Genomic DNA, 13,236 nt, shown 5'->3' with positions numbered 1-13,236 from the left:
CCACCCCGGCGGTGACCCACCTGGCACAGCAGACCTCTCCTGACCTGCCTGCTGCTCCCCTCAGCAGTGTACTTCGTCGATCTGCCTGTTCTGCTCCCCACTCTGTCTCTGGTGAATCCTCTCACCACCCTTGCTCCTCTGGCCTGTACCCCAGTTCTGTATGCATAAGTAAATAAATCTTTTAAAAAAGAAGTGCCTTCGGAGCACATCTTTTACTAATAGACAAATCCATTGCTGAGCTACCTGGGCCTAACTGAAAGTTTTCCAACCTAAGGTGGTACCAGCACAGCACTTGTTGGGCCTGGCTGCCAGAGGCTGTGAAACTCTCCATATCAGATCCCTGGTGGTTGCTTCTCCAGCTATTTGTTCATCTATCAATAGCCGAGGAGCATTGTTATTATAATTAGGAAAGTTCTGTAGAAAGTGACTCCGACTGTTGCCTATTAGAGTAAGAAGAGAATGTAACCCACCCCAGAGTAGGCACTGACTACTTCAGGAGAATGAGCAGACATGCACTAAACACTTTCTGTATGCCAGACACTGACTAGTTTATGTCCATTATTTCATTCATCCCACCAACAGTTCTGTGGGCCACTACTGTCCCCATTTGACAGATGAGGAAACAAAAACTGAGGTAAATGAGAAGCTAACACAGCCTGAATTGCACAGCAAAGGTCCAAAGCCAGAAGAGTCTGACTCTAAGACCCATGCTTCTTGGCTATCCTAGGCAACCTCTCCCAGAGATATCTGGTTCTAACAGTTGGCCAGGCCTTTCCAAGCCCCCTCCTGTCTCCCAGAGGGCAGTGTGTACTGGAGGCAGCTATGACAGGATACGCCTTCACACTTTTCCTGTCCTTCCTTCCTTTTTATGCACCTCCATTCACCTGAGTGTGGTGGTCAAAGTAAAGGAAATTGTTACTACCAGAGACTTGTAGCCTATTCTTGAGATTGTGTTTTAATGACTATGGGAAGCAAGGAGAAACCTCTATTTGCATAGAGTCCTGACTTGTGGCTGTGAAAATCAATTATAGATGCCTCTTTGAGTGATGGGGAGCTCAGAAATAGCATCATTCTCAACATAGCTAACCATTTTCGCCTGCTTGCTATGTACCAAGCTTTGTTCAATGCATTTTTGTGTGCTGACTGATATAATCTCCACAACAAATTTCTGGATTAAATACCATTAGTCTCATCCTTGTTTTTAGATGATAAAAGCAATTTACAAAGAAATAAAGTCACTTGTACAAGATCACAGGTAGCCAGACCCAGGCTACTTAGCTCACTATTAGGAATTCTGTGATTGTCAGGACCCTGTACCAGACACTTGGAGAGTATAGGACTCTAATTAGAAGGAAATTATTTCAAGATTTTGTAAGGAAGAATAGTGTTAGGAATAAGTAGATGTGTGTTATTTTGAATCATAAATACTATGTGTGTGTGTATATATCATATATATATATGTGATATATACTATATATAGGATATTATACTATATATAGATATAAAAGTTAATGCTAATGGCAACCATTTAACAGGTATGCTGTATATCCTATATACTATATGTCCTATATGCTATATATCCTATATGTTATATGCCTGCATGCTATACATAGAATATCTGATATGCTATATATAATATATTAACTTGTGTTCTTTATATTACATATAACACTATATGATATATACAATATATATTACATGCACCCCCATATGTGCTACATACTATAAAACCTATATGCTACATACATCATGTATATTACATATGTGTATAGATTATAGGTTCTATGTGCTGTGTATATTATATATAACCTATATATTACATATATCCTAATTTGAGCCAAGTTACACCTGTACTTGAATCAAAGCTCTTAGAATATGCCAGAGTGTTGTTCATAACCCATAAATTATTAAAAATGTAGAATCAAGTTAGTGGAATCCTTGAGTGTTGGTTCAGTCTAATAGTTTTGATTCAAGTACAGGTATAACTGGATTTATGTACTCTGCTCTTCCCCTCAGTATTCTGATTTTTGCTTCAGTGTCACTACCAAATACAGATTATGTTCTCACAGATCTCTTGTAACTTGTAACCCTTGCCCTGTTAATGGAGGTGTAAGGAAAAGAGCCCTAGACTACAATGCCTAATACAATATAGTTGTGTTTGCTCTGGGGCACTGACCCCTAATTAGTACGTCCTTTTCTTAATTTAATTTATTTCTGATTTCATTGAGATGAAAGTAACATGCAGCCTTATCTTCATTTTTATTGTTGAAAAATGAATCTTATTTTTTATGACATGAATTTGGAATCATGTTCTAACATTTTACAACAGATCTGAATTCCAAGTGTAAGGTATAATTTAAGCCACATCCTTTCTGTGAATAGAAAAAATGCTGTGTACTTTCTGCACATTCTGACTCAGACCTCTTACACATGCCCTAGATATTTTTCTTATAGATGGGAACTTCCTCAGTTTCAGGCATTCATATTCCTTCCAGAATATTCTTTTTTCTCTACTGTATTCCAGCCAGAAAATTGCTTACATGCAGAGTTTAATATGATGCCAAGTTGTTTCTTTGGCAGTATAGTGGAGTAGTTAAAAGCAGGTCTAAATCAGAGTTTTGCTATCTGCTGTCATGTGACCTTGGAAAACTCACTTTACCTCTCAATACCCCATGCTCCTTACCTGTTAAATGGTTGCCATAAGCATTAACGTTTATATCTATATTTTTACACACACGCTCACATCCACACACATTTGAGACACCTTCTGGGGCATAGTAAACACCATATTAGTGTTAGCTAGCTGAGTCTATCAATTCCCTCATTTATTAGCTTAAAATCCTACATGCAAAATGAATATTTGGGATAAGGAATATTGACATGCCCATTTCTTTTGTGTCATGAATCAGGAGACAGCATAGCATGAATCAGTAAATAGCTATGGCGCCTTTTAACCATTATTTTTGACCTTTATCTAAAAGCTTCAAATAGCTGCAAAAATGACTAATGAGTTTCTCCTATTTTTTCCTTTCAAACAGCTGGTGGTTAGCAAAGGGAGAGTGACAAAGGAAAGGAGGGTGAGGGTAGCGTTAGGCCACAAGGATGTGGTGGGGGTGAGCCTCCATCTTGTATAAATCGTGGGCAGAATTATTTGCCCCTCCATAGCGAAACCTGATATTGAAGCCCTTCTTTTTTATTTTCTTCTTCACACCAGACCAGAAACCTTGATGGTAGAAGAGTCCAGACACAAGCCAGTGTAGAGCCAGAGCCACTTCTTTCCTAAGGAGCAGTTCTGTTCATAGGCTGGGGCTCTAAGCAAGCGCCTCCACCCTGTGGGTTATGGTGAACCCACGACAACAGGGTCTGCTGCTAGGCTCGTCACTCTCCTGGGTGCCACTGTTCCCACTACTTCCACCCATTTCATTCTGTAACCATAGAGCAGCTAGGCCATTAGTGATATGCAGAAGTGGGGTGTTCCTCCTCAGACCTCAGGCTTGCCACACTGCAGGCAGTCTTGTGAGAGCTCATGGGAGAGATGGTGGCCATGACATGTTCCTGGCAGGGCTGCTAAGCACAGCCTCCAACACATTGACCCCTGTTGAGATCATGGGTGTCCTCTTTGTTGTGGGAGACTTTCAGTGGGGTGGGGGCAACTCAGTCGAGAGTGGCACCATGAAATGACCAGTGTACAGGAAAGCCATATGGTGCCTTTGTAAGCAAACAGGCTAGATAGAGCCAGGGGGTTAGGGGTCCAGGATAAAAATTAATAACACCACCAGACTTGGAGAACAAATAGCCAGATACGTAACTCCTCCCTGCAACTAACTCCTCCTTTGGGATACATATACTAAAAGCAATAAACCAAGGGCAATCAACCATTAATGATCACAAGCCCAGAACACCTTAGGGAACTGCCAGCTTTTTCTGGACTTTAGTGGGGTGTTAATGACCCAACCAAATTATCTCCAGAGAAATCCCCTTAGCTATGGAAGTCAGGAGCTTAGAAATAGCCTGAGTGGGGCCCTCCCTGGTGATGCAGCGTGTTAAAGCTCAGCACTGCGAAGCTAGCCACAGCTGCTTCAGCTCAAGTTCAACATCCGGCCAGGGGATGACCCACGTGGCATGGCAGACCTCTCCTTCGTCGCCCACTGATCCCCTCAGCAGTGTACATTGCTGTTACTGATCTGCCTGTTCTGTTCCCTACTCTGTCTCTGGTGAATCCCCTGCAGATGACCTTGACTTGGCTTCTAGGTAGCCTTCATGTGGCCTGTTTATATTTGAACAGTGTTACTCTGTTATTTCCTTATTTCAAAACTCCTACACCCAAGGGGAGAAACCAGTTACTGTACAAAAATGAACAACGGTGTAAGACAGTTTTTAAAAATGAAATAAAGCACTTTTGTGAAGTAGGATCCCATTTTACAGATGAGGAAATTAAGCAGGAAGGCCAGTTGCCTCTCCACAGAGATGCTCAAATGGTCATTCTTTCTTTTCACAGACAAGAGTTTCAGCATGTCTCGCCTCCTCAGGGGGCCCCAGGGACCCCTACCTCTTACTCAACTTATTACAATATTTCTGTGGCCAAGGCAGAGCTGCTGAACAAGTTGAAAGATCAACCAGAGATGGCAGAAATTGGCCTGGAAGAGGAGGAGGTTGACCACGAACTGGCTCAAAAAAAGGTAACTTTATACACACACACACACACACACACACACACACACACACACACATATGCCTTAGAGATTTTCCGCATTTAGCTTCAGAATGTCTGAAGGTGGACCTGCCCTCCACTTTCTCCAGAACATCTTGATGCCTTCCTGTATTTTTAGCGTGGAAATCACACAGCCTCTCTGAGTTTTTTTTTAACAAGGGTGACGTTGCTCTCTTTCATATAGTCAGTAACAGTCATAATAGTGGTGGTCATCATTATCATCTAATCCTGTCTCTCTAATCCTGAACTCTGCAAGGGAGCCATCACTGTTCTTTTCTTACCAGTTGAGAGGGCCACGTTGCCCAGGGTTACAGACTAAGCGGAGGATCCAGCACCTGAAGTCAGATATGTCTGACTTTTACTTTCACACTGTCCCTCTGACATAAGCTTGCATTGCAAGTAATTCACCACCTACCACACATCAGAGTTTTTGCCACTGTGCACTAACCAATGGCAGTGTTATTGATTGTATTCTCTGTGTAACTTTCTGGAAAAGAGAACAGACTGGGGGAAAAAAGGACATATTATGTGCTGGTAAACTTTAGTATTTATTTGCAAGGATAGTCAATAATCTCTTAAAAGTACTAAAATAAATGGAGATGATGTTGTTCTGAAGCCTACTCTTTCTTCTTCCAAGTACCACTAGGCTGGTTTTCTAATCAAATTCCTGGAATCACTTTTCCCTCCCTGCACTTACCCATTTTATTTCATAAGCAAATAGGGTTTCCATGACAACCTCAAAGGCCCAATTTACCACTTTGTGGACATCTGAACTCAGTGTAAATTGCTCTTCTGCTCATAATTCTTATTCAGAATGTGACCCATAGAAAGGCTCAAGGCCATTTGTCAGAACTCCACCACCATCACCACTTTCCAATTGGAAGCAAAATGTTGGGAAAATAATTTGAAGTATGATGATATCAAAGTTTCATTGACCCAGATGCCTACTCCTAAGGTTCCATGTTCCTGGAACATGGCAGGGACATTTCTGTTTTTTTCTAAGCCGTTTGTTAAGAAAAAAACTAATAAAAGACTGACCAGTAGACAGAAGAAAGCTCAGAAATGGTAAAGCACAGAAGAGCAGATAGTAAATTAAAGTGATTGAAAGTGGGCTAGGACAGTGTCTTGTCGCTGCAGAAGATAGGTAAAGAAGTCGAAGATCTGCCCTATGCCAGAAAAGCATCTCAGCTCTAAGTGGGTCCGTGATGGCTCCAAGCTCCACCTGCCAATTTCCCCAGAGTTGAAGTTCAATTGAAAATCCCAAGTGTGGAGAAAACTTTCTTCCTTCCAGATCTGTGGAGCCTCAGACGTGTAGGTGGGTGTCCGAACTGATCATTTCCTGCCCATCATCCCATACTCCTGACATTGAGTTTTGTCTGGGAAAGCAATAAGTAGGGAGGTAACTGAAGGCTCTTGGCATCCAGGGGTGGTGCCTCACTCATATCACTGATCTCTATTTCCCAGTGGCTTTGCAGATTCCCCCAAATGTTAACTAGTTACACTTCAGACTAGGGGTATGGTGGCCTCTGGACTTTTGAACAGATATGAAATATGATAAGAGCCCCTGGGCCCAGAGCAGCTTACCTTGATCTTTCATCTTGGACATCTCTAAAAGACTACTAGACAGGAAACACTGTAGAAATCTAAAATCTGGGCCCTGATCCTCAGTATGCCAGGGTGGGAATTATAATAATCTTCCTATAAACAAGATACTTTACTAAGCATTTAATTCTTATAATAAAACTATGAGGTAGGTACTATTGTTAACCTATTTTTTAGATAGGAAAATTGAGGCATAGAAATATTAAGTAATTTTCTACATGTCACACCATTTGTGGCATGACACAAAGTGAACCCTCCAAGGAGGTTTCACCCCCAGGTAGTCTAGTGCAAGAGTCCATGCTGCTGACCAGCAGAGAGTAACTATCTACCAAAGCTTCAGGCAACTTGGGTGGGGTAGATCTAGTCTTGTGAGGAACTTGCACATGATAGTAAAATGTAGCAATAACAGTAATACTAATAAAATAATAGTAACATCAGTAAACATGTATTGAGCACTTAATGTGACACAAATAATATGAAATATTCTATAATTTCATTCAACTCTCAAAACAGTGGTGAGGGGAGGGTAAGAGGCCCTCTTTTCTTGCAGGTGAGGAAACTGAAGTCTCAGGGGGACTAGGTATCTTGGCCAAGGTCACACAACCTGAAGGAGGCAGAATTGGAATACAGGCATCTTTGACTCAAAACCTCTACCACACTGCTTTTCTGTGAGGACAGTGTTAAGACTAGTCAGGCTTATAGAGAAGAAAATTCAAGACACAGGTAGCACTTCCCTGTAACACCTACAATCAGTAGTAGGACAGTGTAGGGTAAGTGATGGTCAGGCTTTGTGCCACTGGCCTACGTGCCTATCACCTGCAGCCCTGAATGCAGGAGGCACTTGAGAGTGTGGGTTTGGGGTACAAATGCCTAAAGGTGAACACCTGGAGCATGATATGGGCATGCGTAAGTGGGCACAGCTGAGCCACGAGACTAAGTGTATATGGGCGACATCACAGAAGCCCCAGTGTGGCTGAGGACCATGAGGCAGAGTGAAGAGCAGAAGAGAGCAGCTATGAGAGGAAAAAGCATATAGAGATTCTCAGGGGACCCAAGTTGCTGTCTCCCTGCTGTCTTGTCTCCCTTAAGTAATATTAGAACACCTGTGGGGATGATGCCAAGGGATCCAAGATGGGAACCTTGGAGCTGCCTGAACTGATGATGAGCCCGCCCGGCCTGGCATGGTTGCAGAGCAGAGTTTCTGACTCACACACATGAAACAGAAAGTGAACAACTTCAAGGCCCTCCCTGGTGGCACAATGGGTTAAAGTGCAGCACCGTGAAGCCATCTGCAGCCGCTTCAGCACAAGTTATATCCCTGACCAGGGAGGTGACCCAGAGAGGTGCAGCAGACCTCTCCTGTCTCATCTGCTGCTCCCCTCAGCAGTACATCTACTTATTCTGCTCCCCACTGTGTCTCTGGTGAATCCTCTCACCACCCCTACACCTCTGGCCTATGCCTCACTTCTGTTTGCATATATAAACAAATATTAAAAAAATAAAAAGTGAACAACTTCAAGTGACACTATAGGGTAAAAGAGTTAAATAAAGAAAATATCACAGAGAAAAGAGTTAGGGGGCAGGGGCTTCCTTCAAGGAGAGTGGGGCAAAGCTGGACCCTGAACAAAATAAGGATAGTCAAAGTGAAGGAAGAAATACAAAGGCAAGTAGAGCTGCATAAACAAATCAGGGACACACATGAGTGTCACCAACGCAGAAGAGAGTGAGAACCCTCAAAGGTTCTAAAGGGTGAGATTAGTATGGTGGGGCAGGACCAGGATAAATAATAAGATGATTGTGGGTCTCTTAGTGACACTCAGACTGAACATACAGGTCTGCTGTAGCACCCAGGTGCGCAGCGGCTACACCATCTAGGCTTGGGCAATTATGCTCCATGATGATCCTATCATGAAATCGCTGAATGACAAATTTCTCAGGTCTCCCCACTGTTAAGTGACGCATGACTGTAAGAGCAGCTTGTAATAAGCACTTAGTTGACCCCTTCACCTCATTATCTCACTGGATCCTTATTACTACAGAGTTTGTATTTTGATAAACCCCCTTCAACCTATAAAGCTGCCTAAAGAAACATAACTAGGAAGTGACAGTTAAAAATCAAACCAAGTCACTGTGATTGCAGAACTCACACTCTTATCCAAGCTGCCTTAAAGCCAAACTGAGGGAGCAAAGACCTGGCGCAGTACCATGAACAGAAGAGGTACTTAAATGGATTGAAGGAGACTGATGTCATAAGCATTCCAGTTCCTGTTTATTAAATAATCTCAGCAAGTATTTATTAAGCTACATTTGGCAAGTGCAGCTTAGCCCAGGGTATTATTTATCTAAATCCAAGAAGTTTGGTAGTAACAAAGATTTCTAACAGATCAGAGGAGATAGGGGATAACATGCTCATCTAGAAAACTGGGATTGCTCTTTGCTACTCGGGTTTCTCTTATTTCCAGTGACTTGGGGAGGGGGGTGTAGGGAAATCGACCATCTGTTACTTGGATCCCAAAACAGAGACTGGAGGCCCTGATCAGTTTCTGTTAATCCCATTCTCATTTGCCTTCTCCTATTTACTTCTAGATGCAGCTTATTGAAAGTATTGGCAGAAAGCTTTCTGTTCTGCGGGAGGCCCAGCGAGGGCTGCTGGAGGATATCAGTGCCAATTCTGCCCTTGGAGAGGAGGTGGAGGCCAACCTAAAAGCCGTCTGCAAGTCCAATGAATTTGAAAAATATCGTTTGTTTATCGGGGACCTGGACAAAGTAGTCAACCTGTTGCTGTCACTTTCCGGACGGCTGGCCCGGGTTGAGAATGCTCTCAACAGCATTGATTCAGAGGCCAATCAGGATAAGGTAGAGTTGGATATAGACGGTGGGAAATGCCATCTACTTCTAGCAGGGTACCCTCTCAAGTTTGACTAGTCTGGGAGGTGTCTGAGCAGAATGTTAACAGTATGAGCAGTGGCTTTTAACTACCTTCAAATTCTGACCCTATCACTAGTAGGTTTTGTGACTTTGGGCAGCTTTCTTAAACTCACATGGTTGTGAGAATAAATTTGATAATGCATGTCAATTACTTAAAACCGGGCCTGGATCAGGATGAATGCTCAGTCAGTACTAGACACCATCATGCCCTCACTGCCTACCCAAACCATCATCAGCATCTTAGGGCTCAGCAAGGCACTCTACTAGAGCTATAGCTGCCAGTAGTAGGAGTAAGAATAGTAGTAGTAGCAGCAATAGCAACAGTTTCCCCTCACTCTCTTAAGTTGAAGGGGAAGCTCTCACCAAGTAGATATTGGGATTTTTCAGTTTCACAGGTTGGGACACTGCATAGATTCCTGACCAAAATGGAACATTCCAGAACCAAACCTGTCCCTGTACAAGTGGCCACAAATTGAAATCCACAGTAAGAGGTGCTTATGCATACGAACAATGGACATAACAGTTCACTCACATAGAGACACTCCATTTTGAAAGCATTATCACGATGATGGCTATTCACTGGATAGAAGGGACATGGGTTGCCTTCTCAGAGTCCTCCCCTTCTCCAACCCAGTGGTAAGCCAGAAATTCAAGACAGCATAGAGATGGAAAGAAATCCAGAGTTATTGTTGTGTCCTGTTCCCACTACAGAAAAGAATGGCTTTGGCAAGAAGGTGAACTCTAGGAAAGGAAATCTGTTACTGATCAGTTAGCAAGTGGGTAGTCACTTTATAGCAGCACCCTGAAGGAATGGTAGGTTAGGCTGACACCTAACTGCAAGTCAGGATGGTGTATAATCAGTCTTCTGCTTCCCCAGTTGGTGCTGATAGAGAAGAAGCAGCAGCTGACAGGACAGTTGGCCGATGCAAAGGAGTTGAAGGAGCATGCAGACCGTCGGGAGAAGCTGGTGTTCGACATGGTCTCCTGCTACCTGCGCCAGGACCAGCTCCAAGATTACCAGCACTTTGTGAAGATGAAATCTGCTCTCATCATTGAGCAGCGAGAGTTGAAAGAGAAGATTAAGCTCGGGGAAGAGCAACTCAAATGTCTCAGGGAGAGCCTACTCCTGGGGCCCAGCAATTTCTAATTCTACCAGCATCCTGCCAGGTCATCCCTGCCTAAGCACAATGGGAAGTGCTTTCCATCTTCTTTAGCGGTCTATTAGCAAGTAGATAGTTGTTAGTTAGCTATTTGCTCCATACTCTCTAACCTGAAGGTGCTCACTGCTTCTACCTAGCAGTGCTCCCAGTCACCTCAGAGAACTGGGAGAAGTTCCAAGTTCTACTCTCAGGAGTAGAAGCAAGAAGTAGAAGCTGCAGCAAGAAGTGATCATGCAGCCACACTCTCCTTCCCATGGTTTGCACGGGCAAGCCCTCACTACACACAGAACCAACAGAGTACTGTCATCCTTCTTTGTGCTCCCAAAGACAGCATGCATTCACCACTGACTCATGCCATGACCAACTTCTCAAGCTCATGGCTCATCCATTGTCCACAGAGATCTGGCTCCTCTGAGGGCATTCATCTGTCACTATTTCCAAGGCTCTTCCTTATTCCTGCAGTGGGAAACAGAGGAGGAGTAATTATACTTAACAGAATATGAACAGAAGTTGGGAGTTCCGAGGTGCCTGATGGAAGAAACGAGGCTTAAACATTGGCTCCCAACTTCCCCAGCATTTGGTTGAAAATGAAGAGGACTATTCTCAGCCCTGGCTACAGTGGCCCTTCCTCTGGTCCTAAGGCTTTGGGCCTAACACTTCCTATTTCATTTTACCTTTCCTTTATCACCAGGGGTCACAGATACCTGCCCCACAGGCTTCATGCTGCAGGTTATTAATAACTCTACTAAAGCTGATTTCTGGACTCATGTTTCATTAGTGGAGGGAGGGAGGTTCTTATTGTCATATTTTAAATGGCCTTTTGATTTTATTTATTTTTGTTTTGATTATTTCTTTTTTAACTAACAAGACAAGAAGACGGTAATTGGAGAGGGAAGTTAGGCCAGAAGGAAAGCATTTTCTGCAGATCAGCCTGACTTCACTATGGCTGTGTGTGCAAGGCTTTGGATTCTTCCCCTTACAGCTGACAAGTGTCTAAGAAAGGAGTTCTCACCTTGAACTCAGGGCTTTCCTACTATAGCCTGACCCTTTACTTCCCTTGAAGTCTGGATGACTTAGCACTTCCCAACAACATTCAATTTGTTTCCCTGCAACCAAAGATATATAAAACAGACAAAGGTTCACCTGTTTCTCGACCATCTCTGAGCCCAGGAATGGGTAAAGGTGAGTGCAGAGGGAGCTCCTCTGTCCACAAGCTGCTTTCCTAGCCTGGAGCCTGGCTCAGAGAATGAAAACTCACGGGAGTTGTAAGCTTCATCCCTTACCAGCCTCACAGCAAATGCCAATCCAGCCAGAACTGAAGGATGCAACCAGTGTGCTGCTGTTGCCAAGACCCTTACAGCAGTAGCCAGTTTCTAGTCTGGAACAGCCCTCAGGCAGGTGATGCCAAAAAAAAAAAAAAAAAAAAAGGAGTGGTAGCCAATCTGCACTGTTATAGAGCTCAATCCCTTACTCCTTGCTAACTGGGGCACGTGCTTGGTAGGGTACAGTTCAGCTCAGCCAGCCCTCTAGTTGCTGATGCGTTCATTGGGCCTTGGGAGGTTAACTTCAACAGCAGAAGTGCCTCAGTCAACCAAAGTATTTGCCAAAGAACTTTGCTGCTGCTACAGATATTGGCCCCTATCTTCCTTTCCTTCTTCATTGTATTTAGAAACAATGAAAGGATCTTGACCAGCAGGGTGTCCTGGGGTGTGAGGTGGGGTACCCTGGATAGGCTCTTAGTGCATTGCTGCTGTCAGATTGCTGTTAAAATGTCAGCCCTTCAAGTGGAGTTTTCTATTCAGCAAAGCTGATGGCTTGTAAAGGGCTAGGCTTCCCTAAGCCAAGATTGAGGAAGGTGGTGTGATACTGTGAGTAGAGTCCGTGGTTGCCATCTTTTTACTTTTTGATTTAAAAAAGAAGGTAACAGACTCTAGGACAAGCAAAGAGCAAGTGAAGGTGCCCTGCATTGGGGGAGAGGGGTGAAGCTGATACAGTCTCCTCATTCTAGGAGTTGTTTATTTGGGGGGCCATAATAACTTTTGGGGGATATAGGCACAAGAAAAAAATAGTCACTTACCTGGACCCCACATGGGTCTGGGTTCTTTTAATTAGCATTAGACTGGCTGTAAATTTACTACACTGAAAGTATTATTGACTGTTAACTTTTGTTCCTCATCCCACCACAAATTATAGAATTGGAATTAGAATATAAGGATGCTTGTTTTCACACAGGGAACAGTTTCCAAAGCACTTAACTAAAATAATCCTAAAACTATATTGAGCAGTGAAGCTTGGCAGACAAAAGATGAACTACTAAACAGGCACTGACACTCTGCACTGCTGATGAGGCAGTCCCATTGTGAGTGACAGTGCCACAAAGCTGCTGGTACTAATATAGATACAGTTGCTACCCCACTCTCATTGCCTGGGCTCAGAACGCCTTCAAAGCCTGCCAGAAGGCAGTCCAGGGGATTTTCCCAAAGATGGTCATTCGTCTTCACTTCTGCCTTCTTCCTTCAAACATGCATATGAGCCCCAGTGGGAAAAAGGAAAGCAAAGTGGTTTCCATGTAGAAAGGAATCAGTGCAAGAGTTACTGTCACGCGTTCCTTCCTGCCACTCCCCAGGGTTCTGGGTGATAGAGTCTCCTTGAGTTCCAGCAGCTGCAGACTCAGCCAATGGATAACAAGACATACTCAAGAGAAACTTGAGGGGGGTGGGGAAAGAGTGAGAGAGAGAGAGAGAGAGAGAGAGAGAGAGAGAGAGAGAGAGAGAGAGAGAGAGAGAGAGAGAGAGAGAGAGAGAGAGGGTAAAAAGGTGAAGACCTCTTTTTTCA

General features: G+C 43.6%; 1 protein-coding gene across 1 annotated transcript in view; it reads left to right on the top strand.

The window, feature by feature from the left end:
* The window catches only part of SHROOM4 (shroom family member 4), a 208,961-nt gene extending 195,804 nt beyond the window's left edge, over positions 1-13,157 (top strand). The window contains exons 7-9 of the mRNA XM_004690046.2: positions 4,499-4,679; positions 8,900-9,169; positions 10,119-13,157. Coding sequence (XP_004690103.1) covers positions 4,499-4,679; positions 8,900-9,169; positions 10,119-10,388 — 721 coding nt within the window. The 3' untranslated portion in view covers positions 10,389-13,157. The remainder of the gene's footprint in view (positions 1-4,498; positions 4,680-8,899; positions 9,170-10,118) is intronic.
* Positions 13,158-13,236: the final 79 nt, after the last annotated feature.

This window comes from Condylura cristata, unplaced genomic scaffold (assembly GCF_000260355.1).
Source record: "Condylura cristata isolate star-nosed mole 26May11 unplaced genomic scaffold, ConCri1.0 scaffold00027, whole genome shotgun sequence".
Lineage (NCBI taxonomy): Eukaryota > Metazoa > Chordata > Mammalia > Eulipotyphla > Talpidae > Condylura > Condylura cristata.
This window is presented reverse-complemented; position numbering and strand designations above follow the sequence as displayed.